Genomic DNA, 24,818 nt, shown 5'->3' with positions numbered 1-24,818 from the left:
AGGACCCCATCCTGTCATGAATCAACCCCACACAAGTCACGCTATTTCCAGCCAGCGGCAGCGGATGTGTCCCTGAACTCCACCTCCTCTCTGAGACGGATGCAGGTGGCTGGTAGAGGTCAATGGAGGATTATATAGTGCCTTTTAACCATTCCCATCTTGTAAATGCCCCGCAAGCACACAGTTAATGAGGGCAGAATCCTTTCTCCCAGGACAGGGCTTAATATCCACTATCATTGGGACAGAGGCCCTGTTGTACCATGATGGAGCATCACAACCATCCATCTTGACTCTAAAAAGACTCCCAGTTTCCTCGAGCTACTACCTCCTTATCTGCCTGTGGTGTGAAGCTGGTCCTCTTCTCTTCCCTGTGCTGCCCAGAGCTTAGAGCCTATCCCAGCATACCACAGTGGATTAGGCCCCTCACCAGTGACAATGACCAATTATGCACTGTAGGCCATGTGACCTACATGGAGACAGTCAATCTGTCACATTGGTTTGGCACCAACCTTTTTGGTCAGCCCTTATAAAATGGTCGCTACTCTAAACACCGTAGTCTGGAGATGTCTACGTGATGTTGTGCCTGCGTCTGTGATCTAAATCACATTGTATCGTTTCTTATCTCTCCAGAGTGGGTGTTTCCATAATTGTCCCCAGTCACCGTTTCAGGACATAGAAGAAAAAAAAATCCATAACATGAAGCACAATTTCAGGAAAGTGATTGTGAAAACCTTCCTTACACCAGGAGCGCTTTCCTCGCTCGCACCATCACGAAGCCAGAGAAAAAAACTAATAACGATTTGAGTCATTGCAGAGCACAAATTCATCTCCCAGAAACAACCTTGTAATCACTCTCTCCCTCAGCTAGACTTTAAAGGAAAGCTTGGGAATAGAAAATGAAAAGAAGAATGAGATTGGGGAGGTGAGAGTGGGTGTCGTATTGACCCGTCAGGTGTGGGTTACTGAATTGATGTTGCTCCTTTAAACTCTATTTGCAGCGGTGGAGGTGGAGATATGCAGGGCCGCACACCCAATAACAGCTGGGCTCCCAGTGAATCCTGGAGATCTGGAATGTGAGGCCTGGCGACCTTCCAGAGCCCAAATGAGGATGGAGTCTGAGTCCCAGGTTTCTCACTATTCTCTCCAAATAAGATTGACCTCACCTCTCATTTGTCCCCATGCAAGCCATGGGCAAGACGTGTGTGTGTGTGTGTTTGTGTGTGTGTGTGTGTGTGTGTGTGTGTGTGTGTGTGTGTGTGTGTGTGTGTGTGTGTGTGTGTGTGTGTGTGTGTGTGTGTGTGTGTGTGTGTGTGTGTGTGTGTGTGTGTGTGTGTGTGTGTGTGAGCGAGCATGTGTGTGTGTGTGAGCGAGCATGTGTGCGTGTTTATTCCAGTGATCAACACACATTTCGCCTCTGAGTAAGAATCCATAAATAAAATGGCTTCTGGGGAAACTTTCTGCCATTGGTTTCATGTCTGTCTGAGATTGTTGTCAAGAGTTCCTCCACCCATACAGTGAAGGGATAAAAAAAATCAATATGACCAAAAAGGTAACTGGTACTTGGTAAGCAGCCAGCCTGGCCAGTCTGGTGATATTGTGCATTTAATCCAATTTATATAGAGGCCTCAACTCATGTGTGAAAAGCAGAAATGAAATTCTCCTCTGATTAAATGGATGTGCTTGAGGTTTATTTCTTTTGACGCTGGTGGTCCTCTACTACTCAGAACGTGAAGGGAATGGAAATGATTGGTCGACACGTCACACAACTATTTTTTTCTGAATAGGAAATATTGATAAGGCATGACATACAGACCAAGCACCATGGCCTTCCATCTCGGGGCTGTAACAATTACAGTTGTGTTTCAACTTGAGGATATTCATCTGCTAATGTCTTCCACTATTTACCCAAGGACTACTCTACGGACCTGTTCCATTGGTAGTTATTCACTGTGATCATTTGAGGCTCTCTCTCTCTCGCTCTCTCTCTCTCTCTCTCTCTCTCTCTCTCTCTCTCTCTCTCTCTCTCTCTCTCTCTCTCTCTCTCTCTCTCTCTCCCTCTCTCCCTCTCTCTCTCTCTCTCTCTCTCTCTCTCTCTGTAGCACAGCAGATTAATACCTTATTGAATCGGTTTATACGAGGCTGCAATAAATGTGATACTCCGTTATACTCTATTGATAATAACATCATCAATAGAGTGGGCACCAGCACCCTGTTCTCTCACAGGACACGTGGGAGCAGTGCCAGTGTTGTAGTACTCAGTCCAGGTTAGGGACTTGACTACAATGCTGGGCAGTGCTCAGCACACTGTCATACTGTGCTCAGTTTTTTTGGCAAGGAAAATATCAGATATCGGTATCAGACAAGAATATAATATCGGTGCATCACTAATAATTAATGTAGCAGGTTAGGAGACAGAAATGTCTGTCCCATGTACTATCAGCTCTGTAATGCCCTGATAGTGGTGTGAGACTGGTGGAGGGGTCCTGATACTCTCCAGAAGGCATCCGTCACTGAGACGAGTCCCAGGGAGGATAGTAAGAGAGAACACTGCATGTCAAACTGCCCAAGCTCATTAGAACCTAGGGGGATTGACAGCCATTCTCAGACCCAATGAGGTTCCTAGTTGCCTGGCTGCCTGGGAGAACATTGAACGGTATGAGAGAAATAATGAATCACTAAGCCTGCGTCCGTCGCACCGCCTCCCTGCCACTCTCCATGAGTGAGAGAGAGAGAGAGAGAGAGAAAAATACAGAAATACTTAGTTGAGGCTGTTGGAATTGCTTGCTTGTAGTTTTGCAATGTTTCTTTGCAAGAGAAACAGTTGCAATTATGTCCGGATAATTTCTGACATCTTGTGTAATGTAGTGGTCTCATAACAACAGGTACGGTAGGTGCATCACTAATTTAATTAGATGTTTTATTATTATTGTTGTTGTTCTATGTTCTATGTCACTCTAGTCTGCACAATATATTTCATAATAGATATTGCAAAGGTGACAGCTGCATATTTACCGTATATACGGATACCAGTTGGTTTGACAAGACAATACTTATTATCTGACTGTTAGATTGTCAGATAATGTGGCACAGGAGATTGGTGGCACCTTAATTGGGGAGGATGGGCTCGTGGTAATGGTTGGAGCGGAATAGGTGGAATAGTATCAAATACATCAAACACATGGTCTGATGCCATTACATCCACTCCATTCCAGCCATTATTCAGAGCCGTCCTCCCCTCAGCAGCCTCCACTGGTTGGTAGTATTGTGCAAACACCACTGAGTCAGAGCCTTAGTTTCTGTCTGGAGCAGGCAGAGTGAAATGTGACTGTAAGTTTTGGTTTTGTTGCCTAGCAACTCATGGGAATGACATATAGAAACTGCTGGTCATTGTGGGTGGAGTCCATTTCAACACTATCAACCTGCACTTTGATCCAGCAAGCCACCACAACTTACATCGCCTCGTCGATCAATTCTAACATCGAACCAAGAGGAGGAGGGCATTTAGGGACAGACACTGGGCCCCAGCACTCTGTTCTCTTACAGGACACGTGGGAGCAGTGCCAGTGTTGTAGTACTCGAGTCCAGGTTAGGGGCTTGACTACAACGCTGGGCAGTGCTCAGCACACTGTCATACTGTGCTGTCAGCTTAAGAAGAAGAGGACATTTTGGGACAGGCACGGGGAACCAGCACCCTCTCCTCTCCCCAGGACCCTTGGGGAAGTGCACTGCACACTCACTTTGTACTGTGGAAAAACACTCTTTTCACCACTTCGATCAGGAAGTGACTTTTTTGCTGCAAGTTAGGAGAACTTACGCAGCAGGTTAGGATAATTCATGTAGCAGGTTAGGAGACAAAAATGCTGCCCTAACCTGCTACGAAAATCACTTCGTATCGAAGTGGTGTGAAGAGAGTCTGTCCCCTGTACTGTCAACTTGGAGCCTCAATGAGGCCCCAAGTTGCCTGGCTAACTGAGAGAATGTTGGACAGTGTGGGAGAAATAATCACTAATTTTGCATTCGTTGCACTGCCTGCCTGCCAGCCACTCCCAATCTTAGAGAGAGACAGAGACAGAGACAGAGACAGAGACAGAGAGGGAGACTGGAGACAATAACATTTATTTGAGGCTGTTGGAATTGCTTACTAATAAAATGACAGTAACCCTTTGTGTCTGACATATTTAGGACAATATTTCATCTAGAATTAAAAGTAATAACATAATAACATAATGACAATAACAGCATATCTCATTGGATGACCATGTCTGTGTATTTATACCCTATTAAGTAATACTACCATGTCTTCACCAGCTGCAAGTAACAGTCTACAATGTAGTTTTGCAATGTGTTTCACAGTAATAACTGTTGCTCATTGCAATGTCTGGATACTTACTGATATCTAGTGGTAAATTACTGTTCTCACAACACAGGTACTAGTAGGTACTTCACTAGATGGAATAGATTTCTTTGTTACTACTATTGTTGTCGTTTTATGTCATGCTAGTCTGTACCATATATTTCCATAGAGATATTGAAAAGGTGACAGCTGCACACAGTGCATTCAGAAAGTATTCAGACCCTTGACTTCTTCCCAATTTTGTTCACGTTAAATTGTTTTCTTCCCTCATCAACTTACACACAAGACCCCATAATGACAAAGTAAAATTTAGGTTTTTAGAAATGTTTGCAAATGTATTACAAATTAGAAACTGAAATATCACATTTACATTAGTATTCAGACCCTTTACTCAGTGCTTTGTTGAAGCACCTTTGGCAGTGATTACAGCCTTGAGTCTTCTTGGGTATGACGCTACAAGCTTAGCACATCTGCATTTGGGGAGTTTCTCCCATTCTTCTCTGCTGATCCTCTCAAGCTCTATCAGGTCAAATTGGGAGCGTCGCTGCAAAGCTATTCTTAGGTCTCTCCAGAGATGTTCGATCAGGTTCAAGTCTGGGCTCTGGCTGGGCCACTCAAGGACATTCAGAGACTTATCCCGAAGCCACTCCTGCATTGTTTGACTGTGTGCTTAGGGTCATTGTCCTGTTGGAAGGTGAACCTTCACCCCAGTCTGAGGTCCTGAGCACTCTGGAGCAGATTTTCATTAAGGATCTCTCTATACTTTGCTCCGTTCATCTTTCCCTCAATCCCAGTACCTGCCGCTGAAAAACATCCCAACAGCATGATTCGGCCACCACCATGGTTCACCGTAGGGATGGTGCCAGGTTTCCTCCAGACGAGACGCTTGACATTCAGGCCAAATAGTTTCATCTTGGTTTCATCAGACCAGAGAATCTTGTTTCTCATAGTCTGAGAGTCATTTAGGTGCCCTTTGGGAAACTCCAAGCGGGCCGACATGTGCCTTATACTGTAGAGTGGCTTCCGTCTGGCCACTCTACAATAAAGGCCTGATTGGTGGAGTCCTGCAGAGATGGTTGTCCTTCTGAAAGGTTCTCCCATGTCTACAGAGGAACTCTGGAGCTCTTTCAGAGTGACCATCGGGTTCTTGGTCACCAAGGCCCTCTTCCCCCGATTGCTCAGTTTGGTCGGGTGGCCAGCTCTAGGAAGAGTCTTGGTGGTTCCAAACTTCTTTAATTTAAGAATGATGGAGGCCACTGTGTTCTTGGGGACCTTCAATGCTGCAGACATTTTTTGGTATCCTTCCCCAGATCTGTGCCTCAACACAATCTTGTCTCGGAGCTCTACAGACAATTCCTTCTACCTCATGGCTTCGTTTTTGCTCTGACATGACCTGTGAACTGTGGGACCTTATATAGACAGATGTGTGTGCCTTTCCAAATCATGTCCAATCAATTGAATTTACCACAGGTGGACTCCAATCAAGTTGTAGAAACATCTCGAGGATGATCAATGGAAACAGGATGTACCTGAGCTCCATTTCAAGTCTTATAGGAAAGGGTCGTAATTTAATACATTTTAGAATAAGGCTGTAACGTCACAAAATGTGAAAAAGGTCAAGAGGTCTGAATACTTTCCGAATGCACTGTGTGTGTGTGTGAGTGTATCGGAGGGGTTGTGGAAAAAAGCAGACGACACATTTTCATCTCATATGGAGTAATACAGTATATATTATCTTATTAAATCTTTACTATACATAATATTATAAATTGATACTGAATCATTGTTATGTCTGGTCAACAGATTCTGTATAATGCAGTTTTTTACGTTAGTGTACTCAGTATGTGCATTCTTAATAATACAAATTAATAGATCAAATTCCATGTTGTGCTGTCCATATCAATTGAATATTGTTTTGCCAATGTCCTTTCAACTTGTTCAATTGAATTGAACTCCCTTAAACGTGGTTGATTGACAGATGATACATGTATTGCATCTACTGCCATTTCAAATTCTCACAACTAGATGAGGATATCAATCTACACAGAGAATATAGGAGTTTATACAGAAGATCTATACAGAGACAGACATTCAAAACCAAGTGGACTCTAAACTGAACACTTGAAATGCAAACGTGAAATTATTAAATTAATCTGAAACACCAGAGTCCAGATTGAAGAATTCACTTCAACACATAATGCCTTATTGATGTTTCAAAGAGGCAACGTATTGTGAAATCCAACCATCACAATCATTTAAAGGATATACTGATGGATGGGGAAAATGGTCAAGATGAGAATTAAATATACATGTGAACAACACTAAGCCTGCATTCATCACTCTGCCTGCCTGCCACTCCATCTTAGAGAGAGAGAGAGAGACAGAGAAACAGAAACAGAGAGAGACAGAGAGAGAGAGACAGAGAGAGACAGAGAGAGAGAGACAGAGAGAGAGAGAGACAGAAACAGAGAGAGACAGAGAGAGAGAGACAGAGAGAGAGACAGAAACAGTGAGAGACAGAGAGAGACAGAGACAGAGAAAGAGAGAGAGCGACTGCAATAGCATTTAGTCTAGGAATTGTTTGTTAGTAGGATGTACGTTGTTGTGTTGAAGGACAGGTTCAAAGTAAATTGACTATTTTCCAACTAGATTTAAAAGTACAGTACATATAATAACAGCATATCTCATTGGGTGACCATGTCTGTATACTTATACACTATTAAGCAATACTGCCATGTCTTCACCAGCAGTCTACAATGCCGTTTTGCAATGCTTTTCGCAGTAATAACCGTTACTCTTTGCAATGGCTGGATACCTACTGACATCTAGTGGTAAAGTCATTACTTGTTTGATTTAACATGTTTTTTATTGTTGTTTTATATCCCTCTAGTGTGTGTTAGATAATTCATTATTGTTGGTTGGTACACTACACACATCTGCATTCCTGCCAGGATGCAGAGGGAAATGTGATCGTTCTGGTTTTGGTTTCATTTCCTGGAATATGAAAACATAACTGTGGGTGGAGTTTTTGTCTGTGTCATGCCTTTATAATCAGGAAAACCTGCCCCTTGAGCCACAACCCTGTTAACTTGCTTCATGTATTTCAACCTTGACCAAGACAGAATAGCACACTGAGTGATATATTATAATGGAAGCCAGCTTGTCTCTCCTGGAGGAACACCTCTCTTGTCCCATGTGTTGTGACATATTCAACAACCTTGCCGTCCTCAAATGTAGCCACAGCTTCTGTGAGGAGTGTCTACAGAAATACTGGAAGGATATGGACAATCTGCTGTGTCCTGTATGCAGGAAAGAGTGTTCAATTGAGCAGCCGAGCTAAAGTTTGGCCTTAAAGAGTCTCTGTGAATCGGTCCAGAGAGGGAGTGAAAAGGAGAAAGGATCTCAGGATATGTTTTAATGACAAGCAGCCCATCTGTGTTGTCTGTCACATATCAAAGAAACATAAAGGCCATGACTGCTGTCCCACTGAGGTGGCTCTGCCTGTAAGGTCAGTTTGTGAAAGTATCTGTTCCCTTTGCTTTTATTTCAACTGGTAATTTCAATGGCATTATGTGACTGAGTAGAGAGTGACTGGCTGGATTAAAGACTGGTCTGGTTTTTACCAGGTTTACAATAATCCCTTTTCATTTATCTTTAGAGTGAAATCCAGCGTGTGAGTTCCACTTTGAAGAAGGAATTAGAAAGCATGAACACAGCCAGGATGTGCCATCCAACCTGGGAGGAGCATATACAGGTATCTGTCATAAAAAAATGTGTTTTTAAATATGGAAACATTTGAGCGGTGTTCAAGTTTAATCTTGTCTATTAGGGTCAAGCCCAGTGTAGAGAGGAGCAGATAAGGGAGGAGTTTAAGACACCACCAGTTCCTGGAAGATGAAGAGACAGCCAGGACAGCTGCCCTGAGAAAGGAAGTGCAACAGAGATGTCAAGTGATGCGAGAAAGAGCTGAGCCTTTGACCAAGCAGATTTCAACCCTAATAGAGACCCTAATAGAGACTATTCAGATGATCAAGGACATGGATGTTGACACTATCACATTCCTTCAGGTAAGGGTAAAGATGTTTTAAATTACAAAGATGTAAATTCCCAACATGAGCTCATGAACTCACTGCAAAAACTGATCGTCCAAAAGACGAGGCTGCAGTCAAATGTCGTATAACGCCTTGAAATTCTCAACCAGGTCGGAAATTGCTGGTGAATAATTTCACAACTGGAAATGATTAATTTCTCTGTGAGTTTTTCCAATTATCTCAGTGTCATCTGATAAAACATATTGACATATGTCCTTGTTTTTGTAGAATTACAAGGTCATACTTAATAGGTATGTTGTAAATTAAGTCCCATTTCATCCCTACTAAATACATGTTACGCTCCATTTACAACAGCACTGATGTTAATTATTCCTATAGAGCCGAATCCACAGCAACAGACACTGCAGATGCTGAGGTAGTGTCAGGAGCATTCATTGACATAGCCAAGCATGTGGGATCTCTGAAATGCAAGGTCTGGAAGAAGATGCTTGGGATCATTTACTATAGTAAGTCCAAGTTTTTCACAAATGTTGTTCTTTAATATCTTGACTATCTTACTGTAGCAAATAAGGCCACAATACTTTGGAATTAAATGTATTTTTTCAATAGTTATTTAAAATAGTTTTATCTCCCAACACACCCACACACTTCAGTATTAAAGTACAATATTAAAGTACAATGAACTTTCCTCTTAAGCTTCGGTGACCATGGATCCAAAACACAGTGTCTGCAAGGCTCATAATGACTCATGACCTGACCACTGTGACATACAGTGAGGAGAGGCAGAACATTCCAGAAAATCCCGAGAGGCTTAAAATGGGAGTGTTGGGTTCTGAAGGTCACAGTAAAGACAGACATTTTTGGGATGTAGAGGTAGGAGAAAGTGATGGACCCTGGGAGTAGCCAAAGAGTCAATTGTGCGCAACAAGCCAAAATGGAGCCTCAGAGCGGATTGTGGAGCATCAGGTATATTAGTGGGAAATACAGAGTATGTGTAAAACCACGCATCCAGATCAAGCTGGATGAGAGCCCACGAGTGATCAGAGAACATCTGGACTGTGCCCAAGGGGAGCTGACATTCTGTTATCCCACTAAGAGCACTATTCTGTACACCTTCAATGATACATTCACTGAAAAAGTGTTCCCATACTTTTACAGTACCAATCAGTTTGTCCTACTGCACCTTTTGTCAGTTAGCCCCAACTTTGGTCAGAATATAAACATGAGTGGAGACAGGTTGCCAGGTTTATAATATGTGGGGACAAATATCTACTAACATGTATCAACTAGAGGGACCCCATTGTGTGAACTTTAGTTGAATCCAGCTCCATGTAAATAGCTGTAAAACTTGCCTCAACACAAAGCATACTATGGGTATAAGTAGTGTAATCTAATTGATGCCAATGGAATGTGGTATGGTAACAACTGTCTATCTCATAATGCTTGTACAAGTGTTTACAACAGTTGTTACATTATGTAAAATATGTAAAGTACAGTCAATTATCTAAATAAATATTAAAAGTTTCTATTGCATTTCATGTTGTGCTTTTTTATTTGCTGAATGGACCTTCCTAATTATTTAAGTGGGTTTAGCTCATTTAATTAATTTACACAGTATAAAATAAAGTTTCAATTTGGTACCATTGCAAATATTCACCACTCAACGGGTATCTCCAACTACCGGTATACAGAAGAGACCACTGTTGCTCAATGCCACACTGTAAAATGGGCCTATAGACAACGAATGAGCATACAACTAAAATGTAAATATCAATGGAGAAAATAGATCACAGGGATAAGACATTAACATTCAAATAGTCGTTGATTTACATGATGTATTTGTAGTGCTCGTGGCATGACAACTCATTAGTGAAACATGACTTTTAATATGTGCAACAGTATAACTTTAAACCCTCCCCTCACCCGGGCTCGAACCAGGGAACCTCTGCACACATCAACAACAGTCACCCACGAAGCTTCGTTACCCATCGCTCCACATAAACCGCGGCCCTTGCAGACCAAGGGGAACTACTACTTCAAGGTCTCAGAGCATGTGACGTCACTGATTAAAACGTTATTTAGCGCGCACGGCTAACAAAGCTAGCCGTTTCACATTCGTTACATATGAATTAATCATTTTTTTAGAAAGTCAACAATGACAAACATAAACAATGGAGTAACAGTCTAGTACCACCAAATAATGAAACCAATGTGAACACGAAGTGGAACTGATGGTAAAGTATTAAAGAATGGCCTGTCTGGCTCCACCCCCATAATGATGTGTCACACCATAACAGGAAGAAGGAAATCGAAACTGGTCTTGGCGTCGCAGATCAAACAAGAAGCTAGTTACGTGTGTTTGTTCGCTGTCCCCTGTAGACGTGTCTTGGATAGCAGGTGAGTGTCACTGTAACTTGTTCTATTAAAGCACTCCCAAACTAAACATCGACTTGGCCTAGGACCTAGGCAGTAAGTATGGCTACTTTGAAGTTCAGACAGTATGTTGTTGAGCCCAAATAATTAGCTGGGTAAAGTTAAAGTACATACTGTACCTTACAGGGGCCAATAGATAACTATAACACAAACAAGGGCTGGCTCTGGCTTTGTCTAATACCTAGAGCTCTGTGTGTCTTTGCCCTACATTCCCTTCCAGAGGAAGAGTCATTTTTGTGTGAAGAAGGCATGGCTGCCAGATTCTCTCTCCCAGAGGAGGACCTCTGTTGCCCTGTGTGCTGCGATATTTTCAGGGATCCTGTGGTCCTCAAGTGCAGCCACAGTTTCTGTGCAGCCTGCTTAGAGCAGTACTGGTCTGGGAAGGGGTCGGCCCGGGACTGCCCTCTCTGTAGGAGGGAGTTTGTGGACGAGCCGGTGGCCAGCCTCACCCTGAAGAACCTGTGTGACTCCTACATCCAGGAAAGTGGAGCACTTGGAGCTACAGGGGAGCTGTGTGAACTGGATGAGCTGTGCTCCCTGCACGGGGAGAGGCTGAAACTGTTCTGTCTGCAGGACAAGGAGCCCATCTGTTTGGTCTGTCACACCTCCAGGAAGCATAAAAACCATGAGTGCTGCCCGGTGGTAGAAGCTATAGGTGACATGAAGGTAATCTGGTGTTTTGATAGGCAGCCCTATAAATATAAATTGAGTTCTCTAGATGGCATTTTATGAGTTCAGAGGTGACCATGAAGGTAAAGGGGACAATGCTAGGAGTTTGAGCTGATCTGTTTTATGCCTTCTGCAACTATTTGTCTTTGTATAACTGCTATGTTTTGTTTATTCTTAGTCCAATTGTCTTTTTAATGTTCTTTGAAGGAGGATATGAAGTCTGCTCTTACTTGTTTGCAAGAGAAGGAGGAGGCTTTTGACAAAATGAAGCAAAACTATGAAAATACAGTGACACACATTCAGGTAATGTTAGTGGTTGGCCATAGTATTAAATCGAAATCTCTCGTATGTTAACACACAATCCTAACAACGGTCTCATTTCAGATCCAGGCCCGGTTTGTGGCAAAGAGGATTCATGAGGAGTTTGAGACGCTCCACCATTTCCTCCAAGCTGAAGAGGCTGCTAGGCTTGCAGCTCTGAAAGAGGAGGAGGAGAGTAAGAGTGAGATGTTGAGGCAGAGTATGAGGGAGATGGACAGAACCCTGGCCTCCCTCTCTGACACAATCAGAGCCATGGAGGAGGAGATGGCTTTGGAGGATACTTTTTTTCTCCAGAAATGCAAGCAGACGGTGAGAAGGTGAGTATATTACAACCCCTGGTGGTTTCACTGTCTACAGACCATTACATGATGAGTACTAACTCCTAGTTTTTCTGGCTGTATAGTGTTCAGTCTAGCACACTGCAGGACCCAGTTATGGTCTCTGGAGCACTCATCGACGTGGCCAAGTACCTGGGCTCACTTCAATACAAAGTGTGGGAGAAGATGCAAGGGATTGTTAAATACAGTGAGTACTAACTGCAGTGTGTTGAACATCACTTGGTGTCAAGACTAGTCTATTTCGTTACATGATAGACTGAAATGTTAACTTTTTAAGCACTTGAAGTGCTTCTTAATGTGTATTGACACAGCAATTAGTGGTGAGGACCACTGCATCATGGTAACTGGCTGTACTTTCTCCTCAGCGCCAGTGACTCTGGACCCCAACACGGCTGCCCCCTGGCTCCTACTGTCTGAAGACCTCACCAGTGTGAGGGACAGCGATGACAAACGGAAGCTTCCAGACAACCCCGAGAGGTTTGACCCTGACACAGGCGTACTGGGCTCTGAGGGCTTCAGCTCAGGAAAGCATGTCTGGGACGTGGAGGTTGGAGAGAACAGCGCCTGGGTCCTCGGTGTAGCCAAAGAGTCCATCCAGAGGAAAGACAAGGTCTCCTCCGTACTGAAGAATGGATACCTGTCCGTGTACTTTTACCACAAGATGTACTTTGCCGGGACTTCACCCCTGACACGACTCAATCTGAAGAAGAGCCCTCGGAGGGTCAGAGTGCAGCTAGACTGGGAGAAGGGGAGAGTGTGCTTCTCTGACCCAGCTGACAACACGCAGATCTACACTTTCAAACACACCTTTTCTGAGAGGGTCTTCCCCTATTTCTGGGTTGGCTGTAAGCAGTGTCCGCTGAGGATTGAGCCATTAGAGGTCTCAGTGAAAGCTGTAGATCACGCCTGAGAATGTGTTATGGAATTTTCTGTCTCTAAAAAGTGTATTTCTTGATGAGTTTCTGTCATAAGAAAAAATCGAATGGATAAATAATATTTAAATATCTGCCGCTCGTTGCCTTTAAATAAACACTGACATTTGATTTTCTAATGGACAAGTGTTGACAGTTATTTTATTGTGTATGGAATCAGCTATTAGTTTTCTGTGTGGAATAAAACTAAATAAAAATGGACTATATCAGACTTGCTGTGGTGATCTATCTTTTATTAGAAAATACAAAGATGTGTTTGTGTGCAGTTGTCATCAATTTGAAATAGTTGGGCTAAACCATTCCTGTAATAACACTGTCAAATGGTATCCCCTGAAATCTACAAATGATCCTGTAAGAATATTGTCTGAAGATGACTTCCAGATCTGTTTTAGGCTTAAATATAAATGCCTTATTTAGTTACTCACCAATCAATACTTTTTTTGAATAAAGCAAAACATGGACAGATTCATTAAGCCTGAAACACTGCACGTTAACAGATAAAAAGTAAGTTTGTGTTCTGTTTATGCGTCATGCGATGCAAGTCATTTAGCTAGTAAGTCGGTGCAAATTCGAGGACAGGAGAAACATGAGTCTCAAGCATTTGTATTAATTAGTACCTTTTTCATTAAATGTCTACAGGGTATCTCTATAAAAGTTTTTAGATTTCAGCAAATTGGATTTTGGTTATGTGATGAGTGTTGCTTTTCAAATTATTGTGCTTTTGTTTTGTCATTGACTCAGGATAGGATTGGGATATTTATTTAGTCCTTTGGGTACCATGCTATGCCAACAAACTATTTACCCTCAAAAGATATTGAAGATGACTGACCTTTCATCAATCAAAGGGAAGAAGAGGGGACCAACAACCGTGATCACAGAGGCCTGTCCAAAGTCTCCCAAGGTCAGCTTACTCACTCCTCTACTGCTCATGGAGGTCCCTTCTGACACCAACACCAGTCTGCCAGTGTGGGACGCCATGCACTCCCAACAAGTGGACGTTGTCTGGACTGTGACACCATACTGTATCAATGTCTGCTTCACTCCTCTCCCCTCCTTGTCAGGGCAGACTACTAGTGCCAGCAATACTCCTATCTGCTTTCTTGGCAAAAGCAGCAACACCACCAGGATCATCCAGATGTCGTCAGACCCATCCTCAGCCAGACCCAAATGATCATCCAACCTCTACCACAGCAAATGACCCCAACCAAAATCACAGCCAGTGTGCTCCTCACCTTTCCTCAAAGAACCCTCTTTCCTCAACCTGGAGCAGTCACCATCTCACCTCACAAGCCCCATAACATGACACCAGGCCCAGTCAAAACCACCTCTCTCATTTTCCCCCTGTCTGTCATCATCACCCAGCCACAGCCTGTCCACCAGCCGACAACCCCAGCCCAAACACAAGCCATTAGGCACTAATCATCCCCCTGGTCCATCCAAGACGGCAGTCAGTCTGACCTTCCACACAAACACCTCCGGCGACATCCAGATCTGCGACCACTTTCTCACTTACTTCAGCCAGGACAGGGAGCAACTGCAAGCAGCCCCACACGCCATATCCCTTCCACTGGCAGCTGTGGTGCGTCAACAGTCCCCAGTGGGTAGACTTTACCCCGCGCGCCCAGGTTAATCTAGAGAGGGCCTACTGCAATGTCAACCGGGAGGAGATTGGAGTCAAGGAAGGGTGAGTAGTACAGGTCTAGGGGCGCTATATCATTTTTGGATAAAAAGACGTGCCCGTTTTAAGCGCAATATTTTGTCACAAAAAGATGCTCGACTATGCATATAATTGGTAGCTTTGGAAAGAAAACACTCTGACGTTTCCAGAACTGCAAAGATATTTTCTGTGCGTGCCCTAGAACGTGAGCTACAGGCAAAACCAAGATGAGACGGTATCCAGGAAATGAGCAGGATTTTTGAGGCTCTGTTTTCCATTGTCTCCTTATATGGCTGTGAATGCGAGAGGAGTAAGTCTGCCCTTTCTGTCGTTTCCCCAAGGTGTCTGCAGCATTGTAACGTATTTGTAGGCATATCATTGGAAGATTGACCATAAGAGACCACATTTACCAGGTGTCCGCCCGGTGTCCTGCGCCGAAATTGGTGCGCAAAAGTCAGCTGCAAGTATTTTTCCACAGAATTCAGAGAAGAATGCAGGCTTCCACGAACGATATATCAATGAAGAGATATGTGAAAAAACACCTTGAGGATTGATTCCAAACAACATTTGCCATGTTTCGGTCGATATTATGGAGTTAATTCGGAAAAAGTTTGACGTTGTAGGTGACTGAATTTTCGGTTCGTTTCGGTAGCCAAATGTGATGTACAAAACGGAGCGATTTCTCCTACACACAGACGCTTTCAGGTAAAACTGCACATTTGCTATGTAACTGAGAGTCTTCTCATTGAAAACATCCAAAGCTCTTCAAAGGTAAATGATTTTATTTATTTGGTTATCTGGTTTTTGTGAAAATGTTGCGTGCTAAATGCTACTCAAAATGCTAAGCTAGCTTAGCATACTCTTACACAAATTAGTCAATTGCTATGGTTCAAAAGCATTTTTTGAAAATCTGAGATGACAGTGTTGTTAAGAAAAGGCTAAGCTTGAGAGTAGGCGCATTATTTTCATTTTATTTGCGATTTTCAGAAATCGTTAACGTTGCGTTATGCTAATGAGCCTGAGGCTTTAGTCACGATCCCGGATCCGGGATGGGGAGTTTCAAGAGGTTCATAAAACACTGTCTATCTGTCCTCAAAATCTGAGCTTTACATGCTTGTTGTTCCTCATAGCTCCATAAGTACTGCTGAATTTTAATTACACAATAGTTTATCAATGTATAACATACTGTGCATTTACAGAGTATATGAAGAAGAAGAAAAATACAGGAACTGAGACTCACCTACACACACACACACACACACACACACACACACACACACACACACACACACACACACACACACACACACACACACACACACACACACACACACACACACACACACACACACACACACACACGGGGAAGTTCCAGAGATGACATCAAGGATTTGATGCCTGTCTTTTTTAACGTAGCGCTACTTTCTACCACACCATAATTCTTAATGGTTTTTTTCCATGTTTGTGTCAGTACTGATTAGAGCTGGGAATTAGCAGGTACCTCATGATATGATACTTAGGTGCCAATACGATATTGGCATTGCGTTCCGATACTGTGACAACAAACATATTGCTCACGATGTGTGTTGTAGAGGGTCAAGAGAAAGCCATGAGAGAATAAGTTTGGATCAGTCATGAAAAGAAAAGTGCAAAAAATGAAATGTCTCCCTATTTAAAAAGAAGATGGAGAACAATGAAGGATCAATATTGAAATGTTGGTGCAGATACAGTGTTGGTGCAGATACAGTGCCTTCAGAAAGAATTCTTTGACATATTCCACATTTTGTTGTGTTACAGCCTGATTTCAAAATGGATTCAATTGATATTTTTTCTCACCCTTCTACACACAATACAAATGACAAAGTGCAAACATGTTTTGAGACATTTTTGCACATCTATTGAAAATGAAATACAGAAATATCTCATTTACGTACAGTTGAAGTCGGAAGTTTATATACTCCTTAGCCAAATACATTTAAACTCAGTTTTTCACAGTTCCTGATATTTAATCCTAGTAAAAATTCCCTGTCTTAGGTCAGTTAGGATCTCCACTTTATTTTAAGTGTGAAATGTCAGAATAATAGTTGAGAGAATGATTTATTTCAGCTATATTTCTTTCAACACATTCCCAGTGGGTCAGAAGTTTACATACACTCAATTAGTATTTGGTAGCATTGCCTTTAAATTGTTTAACTTGGGTCAAACATTTCAGGTAGCCTTCCACAACTTCCCAGAATAAGTTGGGTGAATTTTGGCCCATTCCTCCTGACAGAGCTGGTGTAACTGAGTCAGGTTTTTAGGCCTCCTTGCTCGCACGCGTTTTTTCAGTTCTGCCAACACATTTTCTATGGGATTGAGGTCAGGGCTTTGTGATGGCCACTTCAATACCTTGACTTTGTTGTCCTTAAGCCATTTTGCCACAACTTTGGAAGTATGCTTGGTGTCATTGTCCATTTGGAAGACCCATTTGTGACCAAGCTTGAGATGTTGCTTCAATATATCCACATAATTGTCCATCCTCATGATGCCATCTATTTTGTGAAGTGCACCAGTCCCTCCTGCAGCAAAGCACCCCCACAACATGATGCTGCCACCCCCGTGCTTCGTGGTTGGGATGGTGTTCTTTGGCTTGCAAGCCTCCCCCGTTTTCCTCCAAACATAACGATGGTCATTATGGCCAAACAGTTCTATTTTTGTTTCATCAGAACAGAGGACATTTCTCCAAAAAGTACGATCTTTGTCTCCATGTGCAGTTACAAACCGTCATCTGGCTTTTTTTATGGTGGTTTTGGAGCAGTGGCATCTTCCTTGCTGAGCGGCTTTTCAGGTTATGTCAATATAGGACTCGTTTTACTGTGGATATAGACACTTTTGTACCTGTTTCTTCCAGCATCTTCACAAGGTCCTTTGCTGTTGTTCTGTGATTGATTTGCACTTTTTGCACCAAAGTACGTTCATCTCTAGGAGACAGAAAGCGTTTCCTTCCTGAGTGGTATGACGGCTGTGTGGTCCCATGGTGTTTATACTTGCATACTATTGTTTGTAAAGATGAACGTGGTACCGTTTGGAAATTGCTCCCAAGGATGAACTAGACTTGTGGAGGTTTACAATTTGTCTGATTTCTTTTGATTTTCCAATGATGTCAAGCAAAGAGGCACTGAGTTTGAAGGTAGACCTTGAAATACATCCACAGGTACACCTCCAATTGACTCAAATGATTTCAGTAAGTCTGTCAGAAGCTTCTAAAGCCATGACATAATTTTCTGGAATTTTCCAAGCTGTTTAAAGGCACAGTCAACTTAGTGTATGTAAACTTCTGACCCACTGGAATTGTGATACAGTGAGTTATAAGTGAAATAATCTGTCTGTAAACAATTGTTAGAAAAATTACTTGTGTCATGCACAAAGTAGATGTCCTAATCGACTTGCCAAAACTATAGTTTGTTAACAAGAAATTTGCGCAGTGGTTGAAAAAGAAGTTTTAATAATGACTCCAACCTAAGTGGACGTAAACTTCTGACATCAACTGTAAGTATTCACATAAGAGTCAATACATGTTAGAATCATATTTGGCAGCAAATTACAGCTGTGAGTCTTTCTGGACAAGTCTTTAAGAGCTTTGCCCACCTGGATTGTACAATATTTGCACATTATTGTTAAAAGAATTATTCAAGCTCTGTCAAGTTGGTTGTTGATTATTGCTAGACAGCCATTTTCAAGTCTTGCCATAGATTTCCAAGTCGATATAAGTCAAAATTGTAACATTGCCCCTCAGGAACATTCAATGTTGCCTTGGTAAGCAACTCCAGTGCATATTTGTCCTTGTGTTTTAGGTTATTGTCCTGCTGAATGGTGAATTTGTCACCCAGTGTCTGTTGGAAAGCAGACTGAACCAGGCTTTCCTCTAGGATTTTGCCTGTGCTTAGCTCTATTCTGTTTCTTTTTATCCCCAAAAACTCCCTAGTCCTTGCTGATGACAAGCATACCCATAACATGATGCAGCCACCACCATGCTTGAAAATATGAAGAGTGATGTGCTGTGTTGGATTTGCCTGAAACATAACCCTTTGTATTCAGGACATAAAGTTAATTTATTTGCAACATTTTTTGCAATTTTACTTTAGTGCCTTATTGCAAACAGGATGCATATTTTGGAATATTTTTATTCAGTATCAATTAATCAATTGTATTTATCAAGCCCTTCTTACGTCAGCTGATGTCACAAAATGCTGTACAGAAACCCAGCCTCAAACCACAAACAGCAAGTAATGCAGGTGTAGAAGCACGGTGGATCGGAAAAACTCCCTAGAAAGGCCAGAACCTAGGAAGAAACCTAGAGAGGAACCAGGCTATGACCAGGCTATGAGGTCCAGTCCTCTTCTGGCTGTGCCGGGTGGAGATTGGAAACCCAAATTGGTCTACAAATTGGTCTACACGGACAAGTTCTGGCCTGGTTTAGATCTTATCTGTCGGAAAGATATCAGTTTGTCTCTGTGAATGGTTTGTCCTCTGACAAATCAACTGTAAATTTCGGTGTTCCTCAAGGTTCCGTTTTAGGACCACTATTGTTTTCACTATATATTTTACCTCTTGGGGATGTTATTCGAAAACATAATGTTAACTTTCACTGCTATGCGGATGACACACAGCTGTACATTTCAATGAAACATGGTGAAGCCCCAAAATTGCCCTTGCTAGAAGCATGTGTTTCAGACATAAGGAAGTGGATGGCTGCAAACTTTCTACTTTTAAACTCGGACAAAACAGAGATGCTTGTTCTAGGTCCCAAGAAACAAAGAGATCTTCTGTTGAATCTGACAATTAATCTTAATGGTTGTACAGTCGTCTCAAATAAAACTGTGAAGGACCTCGGCGTTACTCTGGACCCTGATCTCTCTTTTGAAGAACATATCAAGACGATTTCAAGGACAGCTTTTTTCCATCTACGTAACATTGCAAAAATCAGAAACTTTCTGTCCAAAAATGATGCAGAAAAATTAATCCATGCTTTTGTCACTTCTAGGTTAGACTACTGCAATGCTCTACTTTCCGGCTACCCGGATAAAGCACTAAATAAACTTCAGTTAGTGCTAAATACGGCTGCTAGAATCCTGACTAGAACCAAAAAATTTGATCATATTACTCCAGTGCTAGCCTCCCTACACTGGCTTCCTGTCAAAGCAAGGGCTGATTTCAAGGTTTTACTGCTAACCTACAAAGCATTACAAGGGCTTGCTCCTACCTATCTCTCTGATTTGGTCCTGCCGTACATACCTACACGTACGCTACGGTCACAAGACGCAGGCCTCCTAATTGTCCCTAGAATTTCTAAGCAAACAGCTGGAGGCAGGGCTTTCTCCTATAGAGCTCAATTTTTATGGAACGGTCTGCCTACCCATGTCAGAGACGCAAACTCGGTCTCAACCTTTAAGTCTTTACTGAAGACTCATCTCTTCAGTGGGTCATATGATTGAGTGTAGTCTGGCCCAGGAGTGGGAAGGTGAACGGAAAGGCTCTGGAGCAACAAACCACCCTTGCTGTCTCTGCCTGGCCGGTTCCCCTCTTTCCACTGGGATTCTCTGCCTCTAACCCTATTACAGGGGCTGAGTCACTGGCTTACTGGGGCTCTCTCATGCCGCCCCTGGAAGGGGGGTGTCACCTAAGTGGGTTGATCCACTGATGTGGTCATCCTGTCTGGGTTGGCACCCCCCCTTGGGTTGTGCCATGGCGGAGATCTTTGCGGGCTATACTCAGCTTTGTCTCAGGATGGTAAGTTGGTGGTTGAAGATATCCCTCTAGTGGTGTGGGGGCTGTGCTTTGGCAAAGTGGGTGGGGTTATATCCTTCCTGTTTGGCCCTGTCCGGGGGTGTCCTCGGGTGGGGCCACAGTGTCTCCTGACCCCTCCTGTCTCAGCCTCCAGTATTAATGCTGCAGTAGTTTATGTGTCGGGGGGCTGGGGTCAGTTTGTTATATCTGGAGTACTTCTCCTGTCCAATTTGGTGTCCTGTGTGAATCTAAGTGTGCGTTCTCTAATTCTCTCCTTCTCTCTCTCGGAGGACCTGAGCCCTAGGACCATGCCCAAGGACTACCTGACATGATGACTCCTTGCTGTCCCCAGTCCACCTGGCCGTGCTGCTGCTCCAGTTTCAACTGTTCTACCTCATTATTATTCGACCATGCTGGTCATTTATGAACATTTGAACATCTTGGCCATGTTCTGTTATAATCTCCACCCGGCACAGCCGGAAGAGGACTGGCCACCCCACATATGCTCTCTCTAATTCTCTTTCTTTCTCTCTCTCGGAGGACCTGAGCCCTAGGACCATGCCCCAGGACTACCTGACATGATGACTCCTTGCTGTCCCCAGTCCACCTGGCCGTGCTGCTGCTCCAGTTTCAACTGTTCTGCCTTATTATTATTCGACCATGCTGGTCATTTATGAATATTTGAACATCTTGGCCATGTTCTGTTATAATCTCTACCCGGCACAGCCAGAAGAGGACTGGCCACCCCACATAGCCTGGTTCCTCTCTAGGTTTCTTCCTAGGTTTTGGCCTTTCTAGGGAGTTTTTCCTAACCACCGTGCTTCTACACCTGCATTGCTTGCTGTTTGGGGTTTTAGGCTGGGTTTCTGTACAGCACTTTGAGATATCAGCTGATGTACGAAGGGCTATATAAATAAATTTGATTTGATTTGATAAAAGAACATGGCCAAGATGTTCAAATGTTCATAGATGACCAGCAGGGTCAAATAATAATAATCATAGTGGTTGTCAAGGGTACCACAGGTCAGCACCTCAGGAGTAAATGTCAGTTGGCTTGTCATAGCCAATCATTCAGAGTATCTGTACCGCTCCTGCTGTCTCTAGAGATTTGAAAACCGCAGGTCTGAGACAGGTAGCACGTCCGGTGAACAGGTCAGGGTTCCATAGACTCAGGCAGAACAGTTGAAACTGGAGCAGCAGCACGGCCAGGTGGACTGGGGACAGCAAGGAGTCATCAGGCCAGGCATGGTCCTAGGGCTCAGGTCTTCCGAGAGAAAGAAAGAAAGAAAGAAAGAAAGAAAGAAAGAAAGAAAGAAAGAAAGAAAGAAAGAGAGACAGAATTAGAGAGAGAATAAATAAATTCACACAGGACACCAGATAAAACAGGAGAAATACTCCAGATATAACAGACTGACCCTTGCCCCTGACACATAAACTACTGCAGCATTAATACTGGAGGCTGAGACAAGAGGGGTCGGGAGACACTGTGGCCCCATCTGACGATACCCCCGGACAGGGCCAAACAGGCAGGACATAACCCCACCCACTTTGCCAAAGCACAGCCCCCACACCACTAGAGGGATATCTTCAACCACCAACTTACCATCCTGAGACAAGGCCGAGTATAGCCCACAAAGATCTCCGCCACGGCACAACCCAAGAGGGGGTTGTGAAGGAAGCCTGTTGACATTGCTTCCAGAGGCAGTTTGGAACTTGGTAGTAAGTGTTGCAACCGAGGACAGACAATTTTTACGTGCTTCAGCACCCGGTGGTCCCGCTCTGTGATGTACTGTGGCCCACCACTTCCCTGAGCCGTTGCTGCACCTTGAAGTTTCCACTTCACAAAACCAGCAGTTACAGTTGACCGGGGCAGCTCTAGCAAGGCAGAAATAGCAGGGTCCACTAATTTGAAGGGGTGTCCACATACTTTTAGTCATGTAGTGTTACTCATAATTGGGGCCAGGAGAAATTCTCCACTATTTTTCAAACCAGTAGTTCTGTCCTACAGCACCAAAAGGTTGATAGTGTCATCTCAAGCCACCTGTTGGCATTTGGACCCTACAGGGGATGCACCTGTGTGGGAGGGGCTAGAAAGATACTCCTGACCTGTAAAATGAGTAACCACGAATAACCATGTGTTCATTATGTTGAAATGTGTTTGAAAGAGGCTGTAGTGTCACCAGTAAAATGATTGAATGAACTGCAGGTTAATGTCATAGGTCAGGTGGTAGAGCATTTCTCAGTGTCCTACTCATAATGCTGGAATCACACCATATTAGATCTAGTTCATCAATAATAACATCAACTACATTCACTAAAACAACCATCTACTTGTCTTGTTTTAGACAGGTATCCTGCTGGATGGTCTGGCCGGCACATCCAGCCAACTTCAGTATAGACCCCCGGGGGGAGTTCAGCACCTGGTACCCCCCAGTGTGGACCCCTAGCTCCGCCTCATATCAAGACTACAGCATGGTGGATGTGCCGGCCAGCACCCAGGCCTTCCAGAAGGTCCACAGCCTGTTCCACAAGACCCTGTCAGAGACCCGGGTGGAGATAGTCAGCCTTCACCAGATCCAGAATGTTCTCCACTGGGACAAGTTCCAAAGGCGTGGATGGGGACTCCCTCTGGCCCTCTTTGAAATGTATTCTTCTGAGAATAGCCATTCATTTTCCTCATCTACTATATCTGACCGTCATGTGGGAATGGGATAAAGGAAAGGGAAAAGATCGATAACATGGTGCGACATTACATCACACAACAGATCAATATCATTGTATTGATCAGCTTATCTATAGGAGATGAAGGCTTTTTATTTTCCTGCTCCATTTGACAATGAATAAATGTAATAGTGATAAAAACCGATTGAATTGAATTGAAGATGAATACATACATTAGGTGGCATTGTTTGTGTTGTTGGTACAAGGAGCACATGCGCTGGGGTGCGTCACATGTTCCTGGCCAAGGTGCTGGTGGGATAGGTGAGCGTGGACAACTGCAAATACCGCTGGCCGCCACCCGTCAGATCCACGAAGGAGGACTACAACCTATACGACCTGTATGGACCAGCTGGTCAACCCCACCATCTTTGTAGTTTTTGACCGGTGCTAGTGCTACCCCTACTACCTGATCAAATACAAAGAACTGCTAGTGGTGGACGTCAATGAGTAGGTTTGCCCTGGGAGAGCTTGTGTTGCTGCCTGTGACGGTAACTGTTATTGTTCATTCCACACCAGACCATAATGCAGCACCGTGCATTAAGGTGAAAGACAGCATTAAGAATAGATCAAAACGTATCCAGTCCAAAGGATAATGTTCAAAGCCTTCCAAAGACTTGGAATGTTTTTAGAAAAAATGTGTTTTATGAAGATTTACAATTAGCGTTTTTACAGTAAGTTTCTACAACGTCCCATTTTAAAATGGAATTATAAATGTAACACGAAAACAAGTTTGATATATTTTCTAAATGTTTTAACAATCAAAGCAATTGTAACACTTGGTCATATTGAAAAAATAAATGTCAAGTTCTAGATGTTGCTTTCAACATGTTATTGAAAAGAAATGGGTTTACTGAATACATCAGGGGTAGTCGGTTCCGTTTATGATTAGGGAGGACATTATTTTTTTTTTAAACAAGCATGGCCTTATTTCTATTACAGAATAGTGGATGACTGTCATTCATATTCCATTCACCCAGTTGAATGTAACACCGATAGGTTTAGGCTACTAACATTTTCCCTGTACCCATCATGAGGTTGCTACAACCTGGCCTATGAATGAACGTTTATACAGTCGTGCTGTGAAACAGGTTTTGCCGCCTTTCTATTTTTGATACTGAATGTTATCAGATCTTCAACCAAAACCCAATATTAGATAAAAAGCAAAAATAAATTGCTAAAAGGCAACCAATTTGAAGTTTTGAAATGGCCTAGTCAAAGTCCTGACCTAATCTCAAGTGTCAGAGTTAAAGCAGTTCTGCATGCAAGAAGGCCAAAATTCCTCCACCGTGAAGTGAGAGACTGATCAACAACTACAGGAAGCGTTTGGTTGGAGTCATTGCAGCTAACTGGCACAACCAGTAATTGAGCTTAAGGGGACACTTTTTCCCACAGGGGCATTGGATGTTGCATAACTTTGTTTATTAAATAAATTATATAAGTATGTAATTGTGTTATTTGTTCACTCAGGTTCCCTTTATCTAATACTAGGTTTTGGTTGAAGAACTGATAACATTTAGTATAAAAAATAGGCAAAAGTAGAGAATTAGAAAGGGTGCAAATAAATGGTTTTTTTTA

The 24,818-nt window shown here is 43.0% G+C and overlaps 1 protein-coding gene and 1 pseudogene across 1 annotated transcript; both read left to right on the top strand.

Moving 5' to 3' along the window:
• Positions 1 to 7,421: 7,421 nt before the first annotated feature.
• Positions 7,422 to 9,933, top strand: LOC135515775 (nuclear factor 7, brain-like; annotated as a pseudogene).
• Positions 9,934 to 10,702: 769 nt separating this feature from the next.
• On the top strand, positions 10,703 to 13,310 carry LOC135515774 (E3 ubiquitin-protein ligase TRIM35-like). Its single transcript, XM_064939503.1, has 6 exons — positions 10,703 to 10,803; positions 11,060 to 11,505; positions 11,716 to 11,811; positions 11,893 to 12,146; positions 12,233 to 12,354; positions 12,533 to 13,310. Exons 2-6 carry the CDS (start codon positions 11,089 to 11,091, stop codon positions 13,075 to 13,077), a joined length of 1,434 nt encoding a protein of 477 aa, XP_064795575.1. The 5' UTR covers positions 10,703 to 10,803; positions 11,060 to 11,088; the 3' UTR covers positions 13,078 to 13,310.
• Positions 13,311 to 24,818: the final 11,508 nt, after the last annotated feature.

Source organism: Oncorhynchus masou, chromosome 27 (genome assembly GCF_036934945.1).
Source record: "Oncorhynchus masou masou isolate Uvic2021 chromosome 27, UVic_Omas_1.1, whole genome shotgun sequence".
Taxonomy (NCBI): domain Eukaryota; kingdom Metazoa; phylum Chordata; class Actinopteri; order Salmoniformes; family Salmonidae; genus Oncorhynchus; species Oncorhynchus masou.
The sequence above is the reverse complement of the archived record's forward strand: the minus strand, read 5'-3'. Positions and strand labels throughout refer to the sequence as shown.

What these genes read in the sequence shown, in the direction of transcription:
- LOC135515774 (XM_064939503.1), top strand. Translation starts at nt 11,089, where the DNA reads ATGGCTGCCAGATTCTCTCTCCCAGAGGAGGACCTCTGTTGCCCTGTG. An exon ending in AAGCTATAGGTGACATGAAG is followed by an intron (nt 11,506 to 11,715) that starts GTAATCTGGTGT and finishes TGTTCTTTGAAG; the next exon opens with GAGGATATGAAGTCTGCTCT. An exon ending in TGCAAGCAGACGGTGAGAAG is followed by an intron (nt 12,147 to 12,232) that starts GTGAGTATATTA and finishes CTGGCTGTATAG; the next exon opens with TGTTCAGTCTAGCACACTGC.